General features: G+C 37.2%; 1 protein-coding gene across 1 annotated transcript in view; it reads left to right on the top strand.

The window, feature by feature from the left end:
* The window catches only part of FMN2 (formin 2), a 159618-nt gene that overhangs the window by 6574 nt on the left and 127046 nt on the right, over nt 1–25998 (top strand). Inside the window, exon 2 of the mRNA XM_014951225.1 lies at nt 14638–14804. Coding sequence (XP_014806711.1) covers nt 14638–14804 — 167 coding nt within the window. The remainder of the gene's footprint in view (nt 1–14637; nt 14805–25998) is intronic.

The following is a 25998-nucleotide window of genomic DNA, read 5'->3' as shown; positions in this document are numbered from 1 at the left end:
GAGGTCTAACTGGTAACCTGACTCATGTCCGGAGTAGAAATGTTTTGTCTTGGATGCCTGCTGGCCTCTTCTGGGGTGCAGAGCAGGAAAGGAAAAGGGGCAGTTTGTAGCTGGAGGTCAATGCATCTCTGCATGGATCTGAGATGTGGTACCAGTATAATATTGATCACACGTGGGATCTGGCTAGAGCTGGTCATTAAAGGACATTGCATGCTTCAGTGATTTCATTTCTGTGAAAAGAGCACTGGATTATTCCAGTGGGAATAGTTATATAAAATTTAAATGTGTATATCTTTCTTGGATGTAATTGTGCTTTATTTTTAAAAATATTTATAAATTATTTAATCGCTTGGGGTTAGGAGGGAGGTTGTCTGTTGAGGGTTTTTTTTGTTGGTTTTTTTTTTCTTCTCTGTGTAGGCCTCCTCTTTGCATAAAAAACTCTATTCTTTGAAGCAGGCCTCATCTTTTTCTCCATGCTCCTGTGTCTGAGGAAAAGTAAATTTGGATTTGAAAAGCATCTCTAGGAGTATTTTAAGCTGCCTGTATATGACGGATTATGTTCTAATGTGACTTATGGTGATAGAAAATGCAAAAATACTAATTAGCCAAGGCATTTTGTTTGTGCTGTAGTTTAACCAAGCTCAGGATGTGGCCTAGTGTACTCCTTATAAACTGCTTCTGCCAAAATTTGAACTTACATAAGGAACAGTGGTGATGAAGCATATATGTGTAGGTGTTTCTGAGACTGTGGCTTTGATTATTTTTAGGTACATTTAAAAGCATCATTCTGTAGCACCTAGGTGCAATACAACAGTTTCTGGAAATTTACTTTTATGCATACAATTTATTTCTTGGGGGATGAGGTAAGTTGATACAAGGGGAACAGGGCAGAAGCAGTGAGAAGCCGTGAAAGGAACAGGATGGAAGGATGTGGGGACTTTACATTTTGTTACCTCATTCCTGCTTCTTCATAATATAATATAAGGCCAGTTGCGTTTCATTAAGTGCTTTACAAAAGACAGCAAAGAAGGTTCAGAAGCTTTATCACACTATTTCCTTTAAGCAGCAGCAACTTTCTGCATTCCTTCATAACAGTTCATGTAAAAGAAGTTAGGGACAGCAAGATGATCTGTGTTACCTTGAGTAAAAAATGACAGTTCTTCAGTTTATTTCCATATTGCTGCTGTCCAGAATAAGTTTCCCTTCACATTGATGGAAATAGCTAGGCTTTCTGACCATGAATAGGAAGTGGATTAGGTTTTCTGATGCAAAACTTCGCTTTGTTCTCAGGTAAATAGAGAACATGATTCCTTTCATCTGTAGATACGTAGATGATAGAACCCATTAAGTCAGCAGTTTTACAGTTTTGCAACGGTAAGAAGCACTGGTTGTGAGATTATGTGCACGTGTGTGTAAAAGTAAATCCTAATATACATAAAATTAAATGGAAATATATGCATACAGGAGAAATACAAAAATACTTGAGAACTTTTTGAGAATCTCTTTGGTGTCTTGACATATGCAGATAAATAGTGGCAGGTAAGCCTAGTCACAAATGGAATTTATTGTTGAGACATTCTCATTTGTCAGTAAAAGTATGAGTTGTTTGGTTTCGGGATCTGTATGAAACTTATCAGGAGCACCAGAGCTCTGAACTTGTGTGAATTTGAATCAGGAGGAAGCATAGATAACTTTCCTGTGGAACTAATTACAGGAGGCAGCTTTCATTCTAGACTTTATTTGATGCCGAGATCTGACTCCGATGTCCCCATGAAGACACAAAATAGGTAGTATGTAACAGTGGAAAACTAGTTCTTATTCTTTTATCTTCCTTGCACTGATAAAGAAAAAATCACTGTACAAAAGAAGTCAGTGTTGCAGTAACATTATAATTAACTATATTAACATCTGTTAACAGTCATGGAAGAAAATGTGGTTTTCATTAAAAAAAAAAAAACAAAAACATTGTCTTCATAATAGAGGGTGTGTATCTAAACATTATTTCGTTGTGCAAAGAGTCAAGACAATACAGTATGCTGAGAAATAGCTGAGGAAAATATTTGATTACGTCCATGAAAGAACATTAAGGTCCAGTTCGAGGAAGGGAGACGTGCTTAGGTTTTTATTCAGATGAAGTCTGGAAGAACTGTGCAAATGTATAAACGTCCATGTATATATTTTTATGTTTCATGGAATGTAGTTCTAATTTGTTGCTTTTCCTCTGAATTCATCTTACCCATTTTTGTTTATGGATAGAAAGAAGAAAAGTTTTTGTACATTATGATAAATATTAAAATGTCAGCAGTTATTGGACTTGCAGGAGATTGTCAGACCTTGGGTGCACAGGTCCTGGAGAGGAAAGCAAGCTGAGGCACAATGGGACTCTAATGAGTAGGCTGAAAGAAATTTGTTATTTGTGTCCCACTTCAGAGGCCTGCTAGTTCGGTTCAGTTGTGTTTTGTGACCTGTATCTGCTTGAGGAAATACTTGGATTTACTTCTAAGGTAGAGATTGGCCAGACTGCATTAACTGTCAAATGAAATCTAGAACCCTTGGGAGTAAAGAATTTTTACAAAATTGAGTTGTAAAGAACAGTGTGTATCAGTTTGGACTGATAAAAGACGCTGTTAGTAATAGCTACCCAAAAAGACATGAGAGGAGCTTCTTACTTTAAAGAGCTAGACAGAAAAAATTGTGGCTTTCCAGCAGTCTGTGAGAACCTGGCACAGAATACCGCTTTCACATCGCAGATCACCACAGAAACTAAAAGGGTAAAGATGGTCAGAATTAAATACTTGCTGAGAGGAACCTAAGCACCTGGAAAACACAAAATGAAAGTTGCCAAAGATGCAAATACTACATTAGAACCTGAAGAGAAATTGAGGTGAAAGGAGGCATGTCATATAATGTTGTGGGAGGGTGCATCTTGTTTAAGCATTTAGAAACAGCAGTGATATGTATGCCTATCATAGTTGGAGAATTGTTTGGTATTTAAAAACTTCAGTATTTAGAGATATTTAGTGACATATAAGATATATTTTTACATTTCACTATATATATAGAAAAAATATATAAATATATGTAGTTAAAGGTAGGGGCAAAAACATAGTTTAATACTTTGTGTCAGCTTATGCTGATACGCATATGTCATATATCAGAATATTCAGTGTGAGGAAAAGGTGTAAAATCTTAGTCACTGTGGAAGCAAAATTTCAAGCAGCTTAATGCTCAAGCTAGGGAGACAGAATGCCTAAGAAACTTGCTAATCTGCTAGAATTCTGAAAGCACTGTCACAGGCTGTCACAAACATTTTAATATGTTTTGAAGCTCTTGTGACAGCAAAGTTAGAATACCTGCTTTTTAGAAGAGGTGTTATATTGTTGTTATTGCAAATGATCCAAGCAATTTTAGTCTTATTTTGACTGCAGCAACGAGCAAGGTTTTGGAATGAATCTGGAAGGAGGAATTTATAAGATATAATTAATTATTTGGTGTATGATAAACGGGTAAAGAAAAATGGAACAAAACTCAGCATGGTTTTAGCACAGATCACTGAGACTACATTGATACCTTTTTATGTTTAGCTGCTTTCTGGACAAAGCAAAAGTGGTAGGAAGGAATTCATCTGGGTTTCTGTGGAAAATGGCAACACTGCAAATCACTTACCCAAATAAGAAAATTACTGTGGTTTTGATAAGGGACATTGTCATGTCACTTTTCTTCCACCGAAGAGCAAAATCTTCATTTTAGTCTAATTCTACCTAATGCTACGTGGTCAGGCTGTGGAAGTTTATTGCATGACTAATCCAAGAGCAGAGCTGAGTCCTGACCTTTTTCCTGACATTAGTGTTTGCAGGACAAAACCTTTTCATCACCAAGTAAAATTCTCAGTAAACTTTTATCTTTCAGTATTATAATGCAAATTTCAAAATTAGGAACTGGGCTAGCATCATGAGTTCATTCATCAGGACCAAGGTTTGTGTTAATCAGTTTTTGACCTGACTGCTTCAGCTTTTTCCAGCATGATTTGTGCAAGTATAGCATATGGTTAAGTAATGTTTTCACAGACCACTGCGGGTATGCTGAAATTGGTGGTGTTGCCATGTCTCGTAGCCAGCACAAATGGAGCAAGCTGTTTTAAATACAGCTGCTTGGTTTGATCATGGGACACTACGGATAAAGAGCGAGACAGGGTTTTTTTGAAAATTGTTTGTAACATCCATTCTGGAGGGGCTGTTTACTTCATTAACTCCGGGGTCTTTCCTTGTTATATTTATTTTTTGGGAATCCCGTTTTCAAATTTTTACCAGACCTCTGCTTTTTGCATCAGGACGTTTCCAGAAGAATTTCAGTGGCATTTGTACAAGGTACTATTTTTGCCCTGCATGCACTGTGGTGGCCCTGAGGGTGGAAGCAGGATTCTTTTGCCAGTGGCAGCTTGTGCCTTTGCTTCCAAAAGGGAGTGCACACACATGTGTTCTCTGCGTTTTTTGGGGATGTCTCGAACACTTGAAGCTGCTACCAATTTGTAATTCTTTTTCTGAGACTGTGTAGTAGGCTGCTTGTTCTAGCTGAGTGAATTGAAATCTCAATGATAGGTTTATTCAAGCTCTCTTGCACAATCTGGAATCTGTTTAAATGATTAGTGATAATTGTGGGGCTAAAATCAGGGCGAAAAATACTTTCTTGAGTGGCACAGGGGCTGACATATTATGTTTATAACTTAGAGCTAGTCAAGAGTTTTCACGGAAAATTTGTCAAAGTCAAGAGGGTACTAAAAGATGGGACATTATAAAGAGGGAGTCTGAGGAGCCACCAGGGGATTTAGACAGCTTGACAAAAGTACAGCATGGTGTTTACTGTGATAGTTAGATATAGCTATAGTTTTATTCTACTTGCTTTGAAAGTAATCAATCCATCAATCAATTCTAAATCACTGGAATTTAATAAATATGTATTCCTGACTTTGAAATTACACTGAACTGTGTGTAGACAGGCATAGAAAACTGGGAGTGCAGGGGGAGATAGTGTTGATGTATGTCTTTTTCCTAATTCTCTTGTTTAGACAGACTTTCTGCTTTTGACTTCTGAATTTTAGATGATATGTGGGTTCAGTTCATGCCATCTGTGTGAACAGAGCCAGGAAATCTGGAGGCAGAACATCAGAAAAGAAAGGAAAATCCTCTCAGGCGTTTCCACATATCCCTAACTTCAGTAGTGTTCAAAATATTAAAATATAAGATATACCATAACCCTGGATGTTGAGAAGTTTTGCCATTTTTATGGTTTATGTTGCTTGGAAATTTGACTTATGACATACTTTACTTTGTGTTTATTCATAGTGGAAGCGTTCAACTTTTTTTTTTTTTTTTTTTTGAAACCACATTGTCTATGCAGGCCTCTTGCTTGGTTTTTTTTCCATGTCTTACGTAACCAGGCTGTGAGAAAACTGTCATGTGGTTTTAGGAAAGTATCTGTCAATGAAAATTCAATCCCTTTTTTTAAAAAACCAAAAAAACAATCCAGCCAAAACAACCTCACAGGATGGGAGATCTGGCATCTTTTTTTTTTTTTTTTTTTTTGAGAAACCACGTTGTCTATGCAGGCCTCTTGCTTGGTTTTTTTTCCATGTCTTACGTAACCAGGCTGTGAGAAAACTGTCATGTGGTTTTAGGAAAGTATCTGTCAATGAAAATTCAATCCCTTTTTTTAAAAAACCAAAAAAACAATCCAGCCAAAACAACCTCACAGGATGGGAGATCTGGAGCAGTTTCCCAATCTAAATCAGTAGAGGATTAGAAACTCTGCAGTGAAAAAGAACAATAAATGAAGTCTCTAATCCTGGAATATTGGGCATAATCTTCCAGGTCAGGCTTCAGGCAAGCAAGAGACTAAATTAATTTATTATTTTTCTAGTGCAAATGTCTACTTATTATGTATTTATGCAGGACTTGGGCTTTTTATTTGAGGAGGAGATGGCTACGATACTGATTTCCAGTTCTGTTTCATTCCCAAGGTTCCACTTGCACTTTTGAAAACCTCTTCTTTCTCAGCAGTCATGTGTCACATTATATTTAGGCTGACTGGTACAGGTTAGATGTAAAACTTGAAATTTGAAAAGGTTATGAAATGAAAGGGTATATTAAAGAAATTTAATACTTTTGATCCTTGAAATATTAATTTTATATGTGGAATAGTAGTCAGTGCTTTGTATATTTGAGAATTAAGAAAGTATATTAAACAGTAGAAAGATGAAAACGAAATGTGATTGATTTGCCCCTAGGAAATGGTACAGCAAGCTTTTGTATAGTTTGGGGGAATACAATGAATGAATAAAACTTGCAACGCGTTTAAGAAGTGGCATGTACTTGCAATTACTAGCTCATCTACAAGTAAGCATATATGGAAGTCTTTGCAGTATTTCTGTCTCGGGCATGTTTGTCCTCTTCCAACATTCTATGGAATGTTTAGTGCTGCTCAGTTCAGGTGCTTTGCCAGATGATTTAGGCCTGATTTAGTTGTGACCTTGATGGTAGTATATGTAGAAAAGGACAAAAAAAGGAGATGTCTGAATTATAGTATTTCCCAACTTTCGAATGCTGTAGACATCAGCTTTTCTTTTCCTTTATTTTTCTGCTCTTTATTTTTTTCCAGTTTGTATTACTGTGTTCACAATTGTAATTCTTTATGAATTGAAAACCATAATAAGACTACAATTGCCTCTTTATATTTTGCAAGACTAATAGAAAACATATTCTAAATGGAAATGCATAATTTTGTCTATCTCAGCTCTTTTTCTTTTTTTCCTTTCCTAACTCCCCAAAATAGAGCATTGCCTGTAATATTTTTGGCTTCAAAGCTTATGAAATCTCATTGCTGTGTGAGCATTTATGATCTCAATGAAGCGGGAGGAAAACAAAAAAAAAAGAGAAGAGAAAAGTGGGGAAAAGAGGATAAGATGATTTCAGTTTTTGAAGAAATAAGCAGTATGTGCATGAGTCACTGTTAACCCTTGACATGACTCTGAGCAGGGTGTTCAGGACTGGTGAACTGTCACTGAAGTCATTAACTCTGCATTGGGAAGAATTTAAACTGAAAGTCTGTCTCTAGTCTGTATAAATTAAGGTGTGCTGATGCAGCTTCTGTGCTAAGGGTGAAAGTGTGGTATAGTGGCCTTCTTGTTAGAAGAGAGAATCATGGGAGGCGGGCAAAAGGGGGAGCTTTTGGTGTATAATTCATTTGAATAATTAGTCTCAACTTGAGCTCACTGACAGCTGTGCTCCTGGGCTTTTGCAAATGCAGCGTAAGGAGGGTAGGAGACACATCTTTAAAGATAAATATGAGGTTATAACAGCATGATCCTCAGGGAAACAATATTGTAAGATCTGCTGTAGTGCAGGGCCTCACTACATGCACATGTGGCTTTTTAGTAAGACTGTGACTACTATAGTTTTCTCCTGTTTTCCATTTGTCCTTCTCCCTCCCCTTGACAATTAGGCAAACCCAAAGCCAAAAGCAAACATGCTTATAGCATTGCTAGTTCATAAGGATTTTATTGTCTCCTTGTTGCTCTTTGAAAGGTTGGTCTTTTAAGTAGATTGAACAGGAAAAGAGCTATAGTGTGAACTCATTGAGTTGGGATTTCCCTGTATTTTTCTGTGGACTGTACTGAACGTGCTTTCTGCATTTAGTAATTCCATAGGCAAGCCTGCATTTTGGAAGAGTGTAGATCCTTATTTTTAGTGTCTGCTTCAGGACAAAGAAAGGTTGCCCTGAAATATAAGATAACTAATAGAAAGGCCAAATATGCTTCATTCTAAAATAGGCAAACTCTCCCATCAAAGGTGGCTCATAGTCCAGGTCATGACAGGCAAGGTGGTTCAGATCACTAGTACTGACAGCCAATATCTGTAGCAGCTGGGGCCGTATGGAAGGAGACATAATACATACATGCAGACACCTCTCCGGGCCATGGGGAGTGGGATTATAATATTAAATTATTATACATATAATAATTACAATTTTACAACATTTCATTATTATATGAAATAATGTTTGTAGAATGACTTTTGGTGAGGTAGGCTTCCTTTCTCCTTCCAGCTTGTATTTGAGTAAATATGGTTGCAGTAAGTCTAAAATTAAAAATGATCATTCAAGAGTACAATTACCTGCATTTTTCAAAAAGGGAGACAGTATAAATGGAAACCATACTGGGACTTTTGAATTTTGATGCTGCAGTGAACAGCTTACATGTTCTACGATTATTGCTAGAGGTAGTTTTGATGAACAACAGTACTCAGGTCTTGGTCTTAATGAAAGGATGAAAACCTATAATGTCATACAGGAGATCATACTGTCATAGTGCTTCATCGTAATGAGAACGGGAGGAAGTTGCAGATGACATGGAGGTGGAGAACATGGAATTTGAAAGCAGAGCCAGCAGACCTAAACTGAGCTATAGCAGCAGAATTATCACAAAATAGCCATAGGAGGCATAGATACTTCCAAACTTAATTTCATTTTCCCCTTCTTTTAGTTAATTAATTGTGTAATTGTTTGTAGGAAAAGAAAAAAAGAAAAGTCTTTAAATACCTTACTGGGAATTAATAAGTCATTCTAAGCTCCTAAAAAATAACTTATTAATTTAAAATCACCCTATTTGCTAGAGGGTTTTGGCAGGTTCCTCAGAATACTGATTTGATCTAAGGCTGAAACTAAACTGTGGTTCTTCTCTAATTCAGAACTTGATATGCCTCCCATCCCCCACCAAACTACTACTTAGGGAGAAGATAAAAGTGGGTTCCAGGAACTTCATGACCTGGGATTGCTGGGAAGAAAAATTGTTTAAAATATAAAAAATGAGGCCTTTTTAAACTTCTTAGGAAAAAAAAAAGAGATGAGAGGTCTTTGCTCTTTGCTATTTTCATGGCATGTAAATGCAACAAGAGAAATTTTTTACTGTTTTACTGTTGCATTTCAGTTCCTGAGACAGAAATCATTTAATGATTATGAAATCATGCCTCATTTAATTATTCTGGTTACTTGCAACCATCTTCACCTATTGAGAACAGATTCAGGCATTACCTCATATTTGTAATTTACATGAGGTGATAAATAACGTCTGAGGGAAAAATGGCGGTTCTTGCTACATTTTATTTATAAACCAAAGATGAAAAATTGTAGCTCAAAACCCTGTGGTTGAAGCTGACTGGAATTTAGCCTATGCATTAAATATGGCTGTGATTTGGTCTTGTTGTTTAGCATAGACTACATTCAGGGATTAATATTGTACAGTCAATTTCATGCATATAGACACAGTCATTTTAATTTTAATTAATTCCAAGCATGTATAGTGCAGATAGGTGGGGTACTGGAAAACCATTTCTGGTTCAAAACAAGAGTAGTTAAAAGCCCATGGAGGTCATAAAGAGGTATTTTGCTATACCTAAAGAAAAATATAACCTTCGTCTTGCCCTGAACCAAAATCATAAATGTGAAGGGTTTAGCTCCTCACTCCCCTTTAAGGAAAATATGTATTGTCCTTTTTCTAGCTTTTGCTGGTTTTTATGTTATACTGGTCTGGCAAAGTTCCCGCAGACTGGAAAAAGGGGGAACGTAACCCCAATATTCAAAAAAGGAAAAAAGAAGACCCAGGGAACTACAGGCCAGTCACTATCACCTCTGTGCCTGGCAAGATTATGGAGCAGATCCTCCTGCAATCTCTACTAAGGCACATGGAAAATAAGGAGGCGATTGGAAACAGCCAACATGGCTTCACCAAGGGCAAATTGTGCCTGATAAATTTGGTGGCCTTTTACGATACTGCCACACACTTGGTGTACAAGGGCAGAGCAATAAATGTTGTCTACCTGGACTTGTGCAAAGTGTTTGACACTGTCCCGCATGACACCCTGGTCCCAAAATCGGAAACTAATGGATTCACCACTCGGTGGATAAGGAGCTGGCTGGATGGCCATGCTCAATGGGTTGTGATCAATGGCTTAATGTCCAATTGGTGGCCAGTGATGAGTGGTGTTCCTCAGGGGTCCATACTGGGACCAGTGCTGTTCAACATCTTCGTTGGAGACATGGGCAGTGGGACAGAGTGCACCCTCAGCAAGTTTGCTGACAACGCCAAGCTTGGTGGTGCGGCCTTTTACGATACTGCCACACACTTGGTGTACAAGGGCAGAGCAATAAATGTTGTCTACCTGGACTTGTGCAAAGTGTTTGACACTGTCCCGCATGACACCCTGGTCCCAAAATCGGAAACTAATGGATTCACCACTCGGTGGATAAGGAGCTGGCTGGATGGCCATGCTCAATGGGTTGTGATCAATGGCTTAATGTCCAATTGGTGGCCAGTGATGAGTGGTGTTCCTCAGGGGTCCATACTGGGACCAGTGCTGTTCAACATCTTCGTTGGAGACATGGGCAGTGGGACAGAGTGCACCCTCAGCAAGTTTGCTGACAACGCCAAGCTTGGTGGTGCGGACGACATGCTGGAGGGAAGGGATGCCATCCAGAGGGACCTGGACAGGCTTGAGAGGTGGACTTGTGCAAATCACATGAAGTTTAACCAAGGCAAGTGCAGGGTCCTGCACCTGGGACATGGCAATCCCAGGCACAAATACAAGTTGAGCAGAGAATGGCTGGAGAGCAGCCCTGGGGAGAAGGACTTGGGGATGTTGGTGGATGAGAAGCTTAACGTGAGCCGGCAATGTGCACTGGCGGCCCAGAAAGCCAACCACATCCTGGGCTGCATCAAGAGAAGCATGGCCAGCAGGTCATGGGAGGTGATTCTGCCCCTCTACTCTGCGATTCTGAGACCCCACCTGGAGTACTGTGTCCGACTTTGGAGTCCTCAACACAGGAAGGACATGGACCTGTTGGAATGTGTCCAGCAGAGAGCCACAAAGATGTTCAGAGGGATGGAGCACCTCCCCTATAAGTACAGGCTGAGAAAGCTGGGGTTGTTCAGCCTGGAGAAGAGAAGGCTCCGGGAAGACTTTATAGCGGCCTTTCAATATCTGAAGGGAGCCTACAGGGGAGCCGGAGAGGGACTCTTTGTCAGGAAGGGTAGTGACAGGACAAGGGGTAATGGTTTGAAATTAAAAGAGGGGAGATTTAGATTAGATACTAGGAAGAAATTCTTTACAGTGAGGGTGGTGAGGCACTGGAACAGGTTGCCCAGGAAAGTCCTGGATGCCCCATCCCTGGAGGTGTTCGAGGCCAGGCTGGATGGGGCTTTGAGCAACCTGCTGTAGTGGGAGGTGTCCCTGCCCATGGCAGGGGGGTTGGAACTAGATGATCTTTAAGGTCCCTTCCAACCCAAACCATTCTATGATTCTATGTTTGATGGGGGGTGGGTGGTTCTAACACTTGTAATGATGATTCAATTTGATGATAAGCCCTAACTGGTTAGGTACACAACTTCAGTGACTTAACAGTCAGTTCTAAATATATTACCCAGTAAGTGCTTTAAACATATAACCCATTTATTGTTGATACAGAGATTTTTTTTCATAGCTCTTTGCAGTGAAGCTATTTCTGTATGCATTGAAATTTGAGCGTTTTTCAGCCTGCATTTGGTAAAATGTGTTAGCTGAACTGGCAAAATGTATTTCTGTAATTCAAATTTCTGTGTCTGTCCTCAGGTCTCCATAGCAATTTTAAGGAATACGCAAGCTATGTTAGAGCACAGCTTTATCCGAACATTATTACCTTCGTGTTGAGAACCTTTATTTTTTTGACTCAACATATATTTCATGCAAAGGGTAGCTTAATTTTATTAAAGTTAGTTTGAGTTAAATGGTTGATTCTTTTACGTTAAAAAGTACTAACTAATATCATTAAATAATTTTTACTACCCTATTTATTCTGAAGCTGATAATACACTGGAGAGAATGCTTCAGGCCCAGATGGACAAAATTACATAAGTTCATTAATGACTTTTTTGGCATATATATTTATTCTCTATTGCCTGAATGCTGAAGTATGTTTAGCATTAATTAGTTAATGTTTAATGTTTTTGTTAATCACTAAGCAATGATAATTAATAATCACTATACAAATTAAACTGGAACTGAATGGTAACTAAGACTCCGAACAAAGTATTTGATCTTTGGCAAGACTGTAAAGAAGTGCTACAAAAATTATCAAATGAGTCGGTGGATTAAGGAAAAAAAAAAAAAAAAAAAAAAAGGCCTAATTTCCTGTTTTTTCACTTACAGATATTAGTCCTGTTAATTAGGCTAAAGTAAAAAAGGTGGGGAGGAGGGACTATTCTGTTTCTGGATGTCTAGGAGAAGACATGACAAGATTATTTAAATGTTGAAAAAAACAGACAAAAAAAAAAGTATCAAGTCTGACATTCAATAGTCATGGATAACCTTCGAATATTTAATACAGCATGAGGGAATATGTAGTTTTCTTGCACAGTCTATTTTGTGTGTGTGTGCAGAGTGCTCTTCCTCTGATGTATTTTCTTATTATTTTTTCTTCTGTGCATTTTAGATAAATGCAAAATGTTGACTTCCCCCTTCATCTTCATCACGTGCAGTCTCTTGTTTAACTAGACAGCTTTCCATGTTGTTGAACTTTACTCAGTGATATAAGGTGATACTATGGCAATATGATTTGGTTTGCCACAGAAATGCTACCTACTGGTATTCTGACGTCAGTGTGATGCCAGTCTTGTGCTCATATTTTTTTTTCCAAAACTTACTTGTATAGCTTAACCTCAGTATTTAGAGCTAGGACAATCTATTTATTGCTGTAAGAGAGTAGTAGCTAGGGATATTTTTAGTGGTCTTTTACAGCACCACTAAACACTGACAAGTACAGCCTCAAAACCAAATTACTAAAACGAATAACAAAAAAGTCTGTCAGCAGATAGCTGTCTATTTGCACTTTGCTTCTGTGGTTTCATACTATTGCCTTTCATGTAGGGGATTGCTGTGCATTTTGGAAATATGGGTAAATGTGTTGTTAAAAATCACAGTCAGTAAGAAAGCCTGTCTTCAATTAATTAATGACTTTGAAGATTTAGCAATTGAGCTGTATCCTTAGCTAAATAGAGGGATATGTTGAAGAAGAAATGGTTAGCATCACTGTATAGGCAGTGAAACCAAGGAACAGAGGCAAACTAATTATCAAACATAACAAAACTTACGTATCTTACAAGTTTATCTCCTGGCTTATCGCCTTTAATGTACTGTGCTATGCCTAACCAAAAGCTAGGAAACTTGGACTAATAATTCAGAATTATCAGCTCTTTAGATGAGGAGAGGAAAATCTTAGAATGCTGTATTGCCATGTGAAGTTAAAATAATACAAAAACTTTGAGCAAAATGTAGCTTACAACATCCTTTTGAAATTGCATCCAGATGTTTTGAAAAATATCTTTTTAGTATATTCAAAAAGCCTGGGAAATTTATATTTTGAATAAAATCAACATTCAAACAGAAATCTTGCATTTGTGTGAAAAAACAGTATTATTGCTATTGATGTTGTTATTATTGCTACTTTAAATTACACTAAAACACTTTCTTAATGCACTATGTTTTTTTCTGGAAAATACCTTTGCCTTCCAGTGAGTGGGTGATAAAAAACAGAGTAAAGAAACTGATTTAGGTACAAATTGTATTCACAGTTAGTTCATACTGAAACATTAAATTAACTTTATTGCTTTGTATGCCTTTTCTCTTCCAGCAGATCTATTTAATATCTATTTCTATCCTGTAAATCTGAACTTTGGCATCTTTTGGAATTTTAGAGCTTAATCAAGAAATTTAATATTTTTGTAATGTATACTTTACTACAGCCTGCATATATAATTAATTTTGTGGTCTTTTTCTGACTAACTGTACACAACACAAAGGTGTTTCAAACCTCTAGCATTGTCTCTTGTAATATACTTTATAAGATATGCCGTTCTTCGTGCTTTGGTGAGGTAACAAAGAAAACACTTTGATATTGAAATCTGGCCCTGTAATAGGAACAAATCTCTTTGCTCACTCTTCAAAAGTTTTACTTCTCTGAATTGCTGATTGTGGCACTGCATTTTAGTTTGGAGTGCTCTGCTGCTCTGGAGCTGTGTTAAGTAAAATTTTAAACAGAATAGTTATCGGTTGTTTTTTGTTGTTCTTCTTTCTTGAGAGCTTCTCCAAAGAAATAGAGCACAGTATCTTAAAGAATAGGATCTTTTTATTATTCAAAAAACCAAGGGCTTATTCCAAGAGTCGGGAGACCTGATTCTATAATAACTTTGTCTGATACCTTTGGAAAAATTTACTTCATTTCTTGGTAATATTTTGGTTTTCCCATCAGGACAACTGTATAATAAATAAATAGGAAATTGATGCTGCAATAGCATCTCCTGTTGTGCAGTGCAGCCAATGCAATGCATATCTTCTTGAATACGCTAATTAATCAGGCTACAGATCAGTTCAAATTACAACATAACAAGTCTTCCATATAAAATGTTTCTATGAGATACTTTTCTCAAGAGTACTTTCTTAGTTTCATATTTTAACTTCTAAAAGTTGAGATTTTCAGTAGATGTTGTAATGTCTTAATCTTCATGTCCTGTAGATAACTACAAATTCTAATTGATCTGTGCCATCACCTTGGCAGGACGAACTCTGCTGGAAAAGCTCTTCAGCCAGCAGGAAAACGCACCACAAGAAGAAGCAGAAAAACTCTGTTCTCGCATTATTGCAATGGGTCTTTTGCTTCCATTCACGGACTGCTTCAGAGAACCGTGTAATCAGAGCGCCCAGCAAAGCACACCTGCTTTTGATGTAAGTACTGAAAAAGTTATCTTTTATCTTTTTTACCAAGTGGGACATGATTTGTCATTTGTCATCAGTCCTGAGAGAGTTCTGTCAGTCCTTTTAATGCAAATTGCCCTTGCGAGAGTGGCCAGCTATTTCTCTGAGCTCAGCTGTGTACACTTTTATATTCTAGCAAGCGTGAATTTTTAAAGGTTGTCCCATAACTTGCTTTCTTAACTTTTTAACTCATGTCTTAGCCTGAGATACTGTTCTTTATCTGTTGTTTTCATGAAGTCTTTCTCTTTGAATCAAAGCATTCCATAGGACTAGCAACATTTCAATCTAATAGCTGCTTCACCAAAAATATAAATTAAAGGAACAACAGAAAACAATGTCACAAAACTTTACAGAATCCAAATGGGATGTCTACGCTAGACAATTTTTAACCCCACAAAAACACTTTTGATACAAAATAGTGCAGAGGTCAGAGCAAATTTGCTTGCATTCCAGCTACAGTGTTACCTATGCCTTTGGGCTATGTGCCCAGAGTACTATTATTGGTGGTCTTTGCATCCCATTACAAAACTGTGGTATAGACATTGTTAATATACTTCTCCTTCCTCTTGGATAATGAATTCAACATTAGGTTGTCTTTCTGTTGTATCATACTATACAATTCATGGAGGTTTACAGTGATCTTATTTCTATCAAGATTGCCATTAAATTTTGTCTTTGATGCTTCCTTGTACTGGTTTATGTGACTGAAGGTAATTGGGTTTTTTTTCTTTACTAATTGACTTCAAAATAATGTACAAATATTAACTAATCTACTTAATATGTTACTGGTATAGTTAATGTCATCCCTATTCTAGGGAATTTAAGCTGAAGCTTGGTATAGAAATACTCAAAAAAATGGTTGGCATAGATATAAGAGAACAGTCTTTTTAACTCTTTAAATCTTTCTCATCTTTCACGAAGAACAGTTTAACACAACTGGCAAAGGGAAAAGGGGTAGAAGAAATTGTCCAATGGATTCTTAAAACAAGCTTTCCTAGATAACTTAGGTTATCTACAAAATCATTCTGTGGACCCTATAACAATAATTAATCTTTATGGGTTGGGGTTTTTTTTAAACAATATTTAAAACATTTTCAAATTGCTTTATGAAATTGATTGAAAAATGGAGTGTGACTGTAAAACTGAGGTTATTCAGACAACTTAAAATCACATAGCATCTGAAAGTGTTTGTGGTTAAGTGTACTCAATCAAGTTACTGGAAATGACATGTTTCTTATTTTTCAGGTTGTTTAAAACAGTCTGGCAGTGTTTTCAGTTCTTCTGCTTTTACCATTTATTCAGCTAATCTCTTCTTTAGAGTATTGAATACAGTGTTCATTTTTAAAAAGCTTGTCCTTGCTTATAAACAGATTTTATCAAATTAAAAGTTTGGAAAGAAGTAGAAGAGGCTCTTTTGCTAGCTAGTATACCATGCTTTCCCCGAGTAAGAGAATTATTCTAGTTATCTTTCATTGATCATAGCCAACAGGATGGACTTTCTGAAAAGGAACAGTAGCCTAGTGCCGTGTGAACAGTGCATCAAAGTCAGCAATTTAAAATGTTGCTACCTTAGCCGTGACCTTAATTTGTTTGAATTGGACTATCAGTAAGCCCCAAATGCTCTGTTACTATTTTTCTGTGTAAGTCCCCTAAATAGATTGTGCTCCTGTAACAACAACAAAAAAAAAAAGTCAGAAGTTGTGTAAAGCACTGTATATATGTATGCAACTAGCAGTGCATCCTACTTCAGAGGAAGGTACATCTGTCTTGAACATTATGATCTCAACAGCTGAATTTCACATGGCACAAAGGTGAGAGCTGCTGCTACTGAATTTGTGAATATGTTTCTGCTTCAGGCCCTGGTGATCACAGTATAGTAATACCTACCTGTTTGTTCATTACATTCCCTACAAGGGTGAAAATGTTTATAACTTTCAGTATAAACTCTAGTGTCTAAGACCTTAAAAGTTGGGCTTTCCCTACATGACTTTGCTGTTTAGAGTGAGTGAATAAAATATTTTACAGAAAATAAATGCTAATAGTTATGTAAGGAAATAAAACAAGTAACAATTAGCATGAAAAAACTTATGGCAAAGCAGTAAATTATGTAAAAAAGGACAGATAAGTTCTGTGACTCATGTCCCCCCCTCACATCTCTCTTTCCATGTCTGTACTTTCCTTTTTTCTTATTTAGGTTTTTGCTTGTTTGTTTGTTTTTAATTGATTAGAACAGTATTTAGTGTTGGTCTAACCACTGATTTCAAAGACAGAAAAATTAGACTAGCCTTAAGTAATACTTAAATTTCACCCATCTACAATTAGGAGACCATCTTTGACCTTATTCCAAAATTGGGAGCACAGCCAGTCCCATATTTTCCCTTCATCTCTGAGTTCATCAGATGTGCCTCCAATTCCATCTTGGATTGCCTCCAGTTTGGCTGGTGTCCTTTTCACTCAGTTGAAACTGCCATCAACAAAGCTCCTGTAACCCTCTCCTGGTCCCAGCCAGGTTTGTCTGCCACCTCGTTGTCCTTCCTCCCTGCTACATCCAGCTCCTGTTCTTGCTCGTTCCTTAACATTCCTCATTTGGCTGGTTTGATTTTTATCTTAGTCTGGTTCTTATAAAGTCTCTTAGGTCACTCTTTTAGCATGATTTTGCAGAGTTGCCAACTTTTTTTCCACTGAAATCCGTCCTTGAATCCCTCCTTTTCTCCTTTTGTGACTGATTCCATGTAGTTCTGGGCTTTAACTTACTATTTTTTGTTGAATAAAATCCATGATTCCCCTTTTGCTGAAGTGTGGTCCCACAGACTTTGTTTTTTGAAGATGTTAGATTACAGTTTATGAAAATAATTCAATTAAGTTTTGTACACTCTATGATCTATTGCTCATGGCTTGAGATGAACATAAACAGATTATTTAAAAGTTCTGTTCTCTCACTCTGATCTCCTTTTCTGGATGTCCTCCAGTGAATCTAATTTAACACAGCTAATGCTGAACTCTCTGCTGTCTTGGAATGTGTGCAATTACACATTCTGATTATATTCTCATCTTTTTTATTACTCCTGCCTGGTGGTCACCTCTAGTTCTCCCTGTCTTACAACTGTGTATCCAAATCTTGTGTCTATTTTCTTAGTAACACACAAGATATCTGGTTTTTTTACCTTCTCACAAGATATTCCAGGCTTCATTGTGGGCCTCTGCCTCATCCCATTAAATAATTGTACACAAAGTCTTTTGCCTTTCTCAGTCTATCCTACTTCTTTCTCTTCCACACTCTCTGACTGGAATTAGGCACTGCATTAAGAGTGAAGACAAATTTCACAGCTCTTAGCTTCATGGGCCAATATTATAGGAAACTAGTTTAAATAAAATTCTTAGGACCGTATTTCTGGTGTTGGTTATGTTTTGTGTGATGCTTACTCCTTTGTTAGTATATGGCAAACATGAAGGACAACAAATATCCAATGAAAACATGAATCTTTAGAGAACTAGCAGCTGTCATCAAAAGTTTGCTAAGGATGGTATCCAGTTTTCAGAGGCTTATAACTTGCTCAGATTTGGATAGATTTTAATGATGATTGGAAATGGCATGTTGCTGAAGTATCTCTGAGCTTTATGTCAAATTTCAAATCATAGCCCAAAGGATAGAAATTTTAAAACTGTTTTAAGATCTTATAAGAAAATTTTTATGTTCTATCTTGGCCTATTTTATCAATTATTTCCTTAGAAACAGATTGTGGCAGACACCCAGAATAAAAGATTAGTTTGAAAAATAAAAGTTAAACAAAGCTTTAAAAGTAACAGATGTAGACAGAGTTGGGATTTTTAAGAAGTTTGCTGGTGAGAAGCAGTGGAAGCTTTCACTGTAGTTCTTCCTACCTACTCTTTTAATAACGTAAAGACTATCTTAAAGAGTAAGTAAGTGTACAATGGAAGATTTGCTGTCTAGAAATATGATGCCCTTTTTGCTAGTTTCCTGTCTCCTGGAGTGGCTGCTAGTTATTGCTTCATGGATGTCATGACTTCTTACTTGTCAGGCTATTTTTACAGCCTTTCATTCTTCTGCCAGTATTTTATAAAAGGAGAAAGTTTTTTTAAAAAATAAATTAAAAAAAAAAAAAAGGCCAGACAAGTAAATGCACAATTTATAGAAAGATAGATTAGTAAAAGCCTATTCAAAGTCTGTTCTCTGAAAAATTTCTTGCCAGTTGAATAACTATTGCCTGAATTCCTTTTAAATTTTTCCATTTTCAACAGTGTGACTTGTTCAAGAAGGCTTCTAAAGTTTCAAATTAAAATAAAATATCCTCTGAATGAATGACATGTAAGAAATAAATGCTTTGTGAAAAACTCTCAGTCCCAAATTACTGTGTCATGCTGTTAAATAAATTTATTTCTGTAGTGCAGGTGTAGCTTTGTAGGACGTTTCCTCATTATATTATCCTATTAGAGTAAAAGAAACACAAGGCTGAGCTGGCTACACAACGCATCTTTGGAAAGAACATAACCAAAGGCAAATCTTGCAGCCACTTGTTGGAGGATCACAATATTCAACAAGTAGAGATCTCGTCACCTACTTAGCTCCTCTGTTAGTGAAGTGTCACAGAAACCAGAGGATGGCTATCTTTGGAGAGCCATCAGTAATGTGTATAAATTATACACATTTGCATTAGAATTTAAGAATTTGGGAACTTAAAGCAGCTGGCATTTTCCTATCAATGCAAGGCAACTTTATTTAACTTCACTGTGCTATTAAGAAATATTTACTGTATGTAGTGTCTGCATTGTAACAAGTAGTTGCAATTACTATGTTATTGGTGTCTAGTCTGGTGATGCCGTCTTAAGTGATGGCTGTTTTTTTCCTTTCATAGCATTTTTTTGCCTTTTTTTTTTTTCTGACAAGCTTTCCAAGTAATTTGTGTCTTGTTTCTGAACAGTAGGTTTAAAGCACTTAAATTCTCAGTGAAAACTTAAATGGTTTTGTGATGGGGCTTTCAATTACCATTTTGTAAGTGCTTTTGGGAAGAAAACTGAGCGTACCTTTGTATCCATGCTATATTCCTTGTTTAGGGAACTTAATCATTATTGCACACTGAAGGGTCCAACAACTACTTTTTTCGTGTGACACTAGCCAGAGACATCTTCTTCCATATGTGTCTGGAAAGCACGCAATGCTTTCATCTTTATTTCTGGTGTCATTTTGATTGGGTTAGCTTTGTTTACATCTTTTTCAGTGCTTTTACTAAATGCTGTTACTGTGTTGAGTTACTGCCTTCTTGATTTATAAATTATTTCAACATATTGTGTAATGGAAGAGCTAAGTGGACATCTACTGGAGGGTGTCTACTGTGTTACAATGTGATTTTATACACAGGCATGTCTGACAGTTTGGAATAGGGACTGCCTCTTGTGTGATTTGTAGTTATGATGCCTGACTAGGTTGTCATCCGTTTCTGAAATAATACTTCCACAAGGAAGCAGAGAGCCAGACAGTATAATTGGGAAATGCTATAAAAATGGCTGTTTTCCTATTATCTCCTGGCTACCTGTGGTGATGCAAATGCTTTTAAAGGAAATGAAGACACTGCTTTCTTTCTGCTGAGTAGTAGCAGATGGTAGGACTTTACAGGTCAGCTGGAAGAGGAATAAGCGACATGAAGACTTTGCTTAATTTTAACTTATTTGCACTGTTTATGCCAGTCTGAAAATTAGTAGTTAAACAGATTGCAGACAGACTTTTTTCTTAGAAGTCAGAGAGCCAAAATACCAGTGATCAGTTTCCAAAGAGCAACTCTCCCAAGAGTTTACTTCAGCTAGGAGAACTTCTCTTCCAAACTGCAGCACAAAGCTGGCAGCAATGCAGCATTTCTTGAAACAGACTTGCAATACTCAGGAATAAAATGTGTAACACTGAATGTAATGCCATCTTATCAAATTTGTCATGGCAGTGTATTGGGGGTCAGTAGTAAATAAGATTTTAGAAGTTAACAAGGGAAAACTGGGGACTAGAGCAGAGAAAACAGATTGTTAATCTGCTGTCTTAATATTTGTTTGTCATGTAGGCTACCGTGGCAGTTGAGTTTGGCTAAATCAAAGCCCTCATATCTCCTCGTCCTTTTTCATTGCCCAGTCATATTTTGTGACACTGTCTTTCGTGGTGAGCAACTCTGAATATTCCTGAGAGTAGTAAAATGGAAAGAATTGGATTATCTCTGGGCTGAAGTATTCCTGTTATGCTGTTTCCTTGCTTCCTTTTTTTATTATTTTAATTGCATATTTATATTATAGTTGTTACATCTGGCTTTGCAGTCTTCTAACCTTCTCTTTTTTCTATTTTCTTTTGCTTTCTTCTTTCCAATTACTTGTAAAGATGCTACTGTATACACTTTCAACTGAGATATTTTATACATAGGATATTGCTAGGTTTTCATGCTTCTTTTTACAGAGAACATTGCTTACCTACTTGTTAATCTGAAGAACCGCTTCAAAATGTGCATACTGGATGTTAAGTTTACTCCACCTGTTTAAAATTTTCAAAATCATTATGCATATCTTGAATGTGGTGGTCATCCTGTTACCTCAAAAAGATCTTTATATTTTATGGCTTTCTGTACATTAGTTCACTTTAGGAATGACAGTCATAACACAAAGTCTTTTTTCTAGCTTGGAATTGAAAATACAGTAAGAGTTTAATTTGTATACATTGCATGTCTCTGTGTTTTCAAGAAGTTTTTACAACTGTAAATGGAATAGAGGTGAAAGAAATTTTCTAATGAAACAGATTTTTTTGGAAAATTCAAATTCTTCAGAATCCAAACATATTGCAGAACAGTACCAGTGTAAGTGGAAACAACTCCTGATGGAGAAGCTTCTTGCCTCAGTGTAGGATTTCTGGAGAGTGAATGAGAGAGAGCACAGTGTCAGGCAGTCTAAGTAACAGCTGATGACAATGTGGTCTTCCAAGTGGGAGTTCAAGTTAGATGTGTAAGAGGCTAGATCTTTAGGTTCTTCTGCTCCATAAAAGGCTAGCCGCTGTTCTCTCTTCGAAGGAAAGTCATAAGCTCATCAGTTTAGCATATTCAGCTTTATTAAATGGAGAAGTTAATGGGGAATAAGAAGACCAAGAAAATAACTCTGGAACTGAACAAGAATAGAAGTGGAAATTTGAAATTTAGTTTCATAGAATCATAGAATGGTTTGGGTTGGAAGGGACCTGAAAGACCATCTGGTTGCAACCTCCCTGCCATGGGCAGGGACACCTCCCACTAGACCAGGTTGCTCAAAGCCCCAGCTAGCCTGCTCTTGAACACCTCTGAGTATAGGGCACACCCAAATTATCTAGGCAACCTGTTCCAGCATCTCACCACCCTCACAGTAAAGAATTTCTTCCTAATATTTAATCTAAATCTCCCCTCTTTTAATTTAAAACCATTACCCCTTGTCCTATCACTACATTGCGTGATAAAGAGCCCTTCCCCATCTCTCCTCTAGGCCCCCTTTGGGTAATGGAAAGCTGTTATAAGGTCTCCTTAGAGCCTTCTCTTCTCCAGGCTGAAAAACCCCAGCTCTCTCAGTTTGTCTTCATAGGAAAGGTGCTCCAGCCCTCTGGTCTCCTTTCCCCATGAGGGTTCTAACTATAAGGTATTGGCTCTGTTGGCCTCTTATATCCTCAGGATATGATCTTGAATCCTGAGCAAAGTTTGATGGGAGCAAACAAGTTTATTCTGTTTTATTGATGAAGTTGAAGTCATTTCATAGGAAAGAAATGTATCATGTTCTTTTGACACTTGAAGTGTTTTTAAAGGAATTGCTGAGGCACATCAGTTCATCAGTTTTCTAAAAAGAAAAAAAAATCACTTCAGTAAAATGCTCACGCATCAAATTCAGTTCACGAGGATAAAGGGCTACTTCAGCCATATATTATAGTATTATGACTGACTTGCTGTTTTTCAGCCTTGAAAGGCATATGTGCTTACTAGTACGGCCAAAGGTAGTATAGGCTGATAGCCACATTTAATCACTGCTCTAGTTCTGCCACTTTGCTACTGAACCTCTCCTCAAAAAGTAAACCACTTTCCTCATTCCTGGTAGTATTGATTTCGTTATTTTAAAAGCTGCTTAAAATAAAGCCGTCTCCTGCTGATAAGAGCATTTTGAGGTAGTCTGGCTCTAATTTCTTGAACTAAAACCTTGCTTGTCCAATTAACTATTGATATGCAGTGAGACCATGCAACTGGCTTTCTTTCACTTTAGAGGTTTTATACTTAGTATATCAGAATGATTAAATTTCCTGAAAGGGAAAAAAAAAATAAATCCTTCAATGCACTTGAAACAGTCTAAATGACAAACAGTTGTATACAAACATAGAACAAGCTCTTTCAAGCTCTTAGACTGCAATATATCACCTGAGTCATGGAATCTGGCCCCTGCTTATCCCAAATACCGTAAAATGTAATTCCTTTATGAGTTTACCTAGTTTCATCTTAAATACAGTCATACTTTCTGCTCTTCCCATTGGAAGGCTGTCCATATCCAGACTGATTTGATGAGTAGGAACCTTCTTGTACCTACAACTCTGTATTTACTCCTGGCCCATTTCTACCTGTCTGCAGACATGCCAACCCTTCTGTCTTCCTCTCTTCAGGCTAACTTTGAATGTTTGGGGTTTGGGTGAGAAATCATTCAAGTTAACAATTTAAAAATAAATGACCTGCAAGAAAGGCTCTGATTCCATCATGGCTTAATGCAGAAGTCATCAGGAAAGTTAGTACCAATTCACCCCAGTGTAAGAAAGTTTAGAGGTATTTAGAGGTACTGCTGATTATAGAATGGTTAGAGTTGGAAGGGACCTTAAAGATCATCTAGTTCCAATCCCACCCTGCCATGGGCAGTGACACCCTCCAGTAGACCAGGTTGCTCAAAGTCCCATCCAATCTGGCCTTGAACACTTCCAGGGATGAGGCATCCACAACTTCCCTGGGAAACATGTTCGAATGTTTCACCACCCTCATAGTGAAAAATTTCTTCCTGATATCCAATCTAAATCTATGCTCTTCCAGTTTAAAGACATTACCCCTTGGTCTATCACTTCATGCCCTTGTAAAATGTCCCTCTACAGCTTTATTGTAGGCCCCCTTCAGGTTGCTCTAAGGTCTCCCTAGAGCTTTCTCTTCTCCAGGCTGAACAATCCCAACTGTCTCAGTCTTATTTACTGTTTCAACTCCACCTCTTGTACCTCTTTTAAGTATTACTCACAATGGCTATCTTTGTCCTTTGAAGTGGAAGCAGCTAAACAGTTAATTAAAAACTGAAGAGACATTGAACAGAAAGTCATACTACCTGCATATTTCCAGCTGTGATACAGCTGCCAAAAGCATAGGTTCAAAGTTGTACATTGTATTCCTACAGGGAATACAGTCTACTGGGGAGGGATATACTAACTAATCTCTAATTCAGTCTGTGGCTCAGGGAATAAACCTGGTCTGTCTGCGTGAAAAATTTGTTACCCCTTTTCTCAAAGAAAGCTCAGGGTCCACCAGTATGCCTTCTGATGTTGGCTGCAGGTCTAGTCATTGCCCTAGTTTTGGGTCCACTGGGCTCTTTTTCTATATGGTATTTGCTAGAGGTTCTTACTTGGAGTAGCTTATGGTATTGCCTTCCATTTTAAAGCAGAAAAGCATATATTTAGCTCAGGCAGTGAAGGAATATAATTAGTATTTAATATATTATGTACCTGAAATGTAATGCTGTGGAACTTGAGAGTGAAAATTTGTTACAAAAACCCATTCTTTGTGCCTACTGAGAGCTTGCTGGGAAGAGAGTGAGTTAAACTATAGACCTGACTCTGTGGCTCTATTCTAAATGCTAGCATCTATAAGTGGTAAAATGTCTATTGATTAGGTACCATCAGATCCTGCAGGCACTTTGCCTCACCCATGTGAGAATGCTCTGCAGTTTTAAGAACCAGTGGAAAGAAAGTGCTGTGTAAGGATGTGTGGAAACGAGGGCTCTTCTTGACATCACGTTTAGTGCACCGGACTCAGACAGCTTTAAGCTTTCAATGTCTGCCCAGAAATGAGTCTGAATAAGTAAGACTGGGATCATTCATTACAAGGATATATATGCTTATTTTTTGCCTGAAAAAGAAGTGCTTTAACTACATAGTGGAGTCTGAGCAAGATAAAGTGGAAGTTCCAGATGTATTCAAAGCTTGATTACGGTAAGAGTAATTCACTGGCTGTACTTAAAATAATATCAAGTAAAAATTGTCTCTGAAATGAAAAGATTAAAGAAGAGTAAGTTGAATGTGGAAATATAGGTTTGTAGATTCTTGTATTACAGCTATTAATGATAAAAGCAAATCTGGATTTTTTTTTTTTTTAATTTAGATTATTTTGTTTCTTTTGCTTGAACATCATAGAATTGGCTGCATATACCTTTCTTCAAAATGTTCTAATAATCATGCAAACTCATGGCATTATCAGATTTGGAAAAGGGGAAAAGAGCTGGGTTATTATATTAACCAATGAGGACCTAAAGAGAAAAGGTTAAGAGGATTAGATTTTAGACAGTTTCTTGAGTGAGTAGGAATTAGGACATTCAAATGATTCATCTGTTCTAAAGGGTACAAAAATGGGCAGGGTTAATCCTTTCCCATTTTAAGTGTAGTTTACGGACTATCAACTTGAAGTCTAGACCTTCAGGCTACCTTTCTGTCATAAGAGGTTTTCATGATTTATAAATTTGCAAGTAATCTGGATGTAGCTGTTGTTAAATACTTTGTTTCAATGTTGAATGTGGGTATGTTTTGGTTGTGGTGCGTGTCCCGTCAAGGCATTTTTGCAAGTTTACATATGCCTCTGTAAACTTCTATTGCATGATGAGTCTATTCCATCTTCCTTCTCTATGTTGAATAGTGAATGAAAGGACTCTAAAACCAAAAAACAACACACACGAAAAAATACTGTCTTTTAGAGTCACAAACAAATCTCCCATGTCGAGTCAGTTACAGAGTTGTATGATGTCTTAAATTTATAACTGTTCATAGTTTATAAGCTGTAAATGCTATCAGCAAGAATATAGGTATTTCATATTTTATTACCCTCACAATGTATCCCATCTGTACAATAATTCTGAGACATACCATGGCTTTTCTACTACA

Source organism: Calidris pugnax, unplaced genomic scaffold (genome assembly GCF_001431845.1).
Source record: "Calidris pugnax isolate Ruff unplaced genomic scaffold, ASM143184v1 scaffold24, whole genome shotgun sequence".
In the NCBI taxonomy this organism is placed as follows: Eukaryota; Metazoa; Chordata; class Aves; order Charadriiformes; family Scolopacidae; genus Calidris; species Calidris pugnax.
The sequence above is the reverse complement of the archived record's forward strand: the minus strand, read 5'-3'. Positions and strand labels throughout refer to the sequence as shown.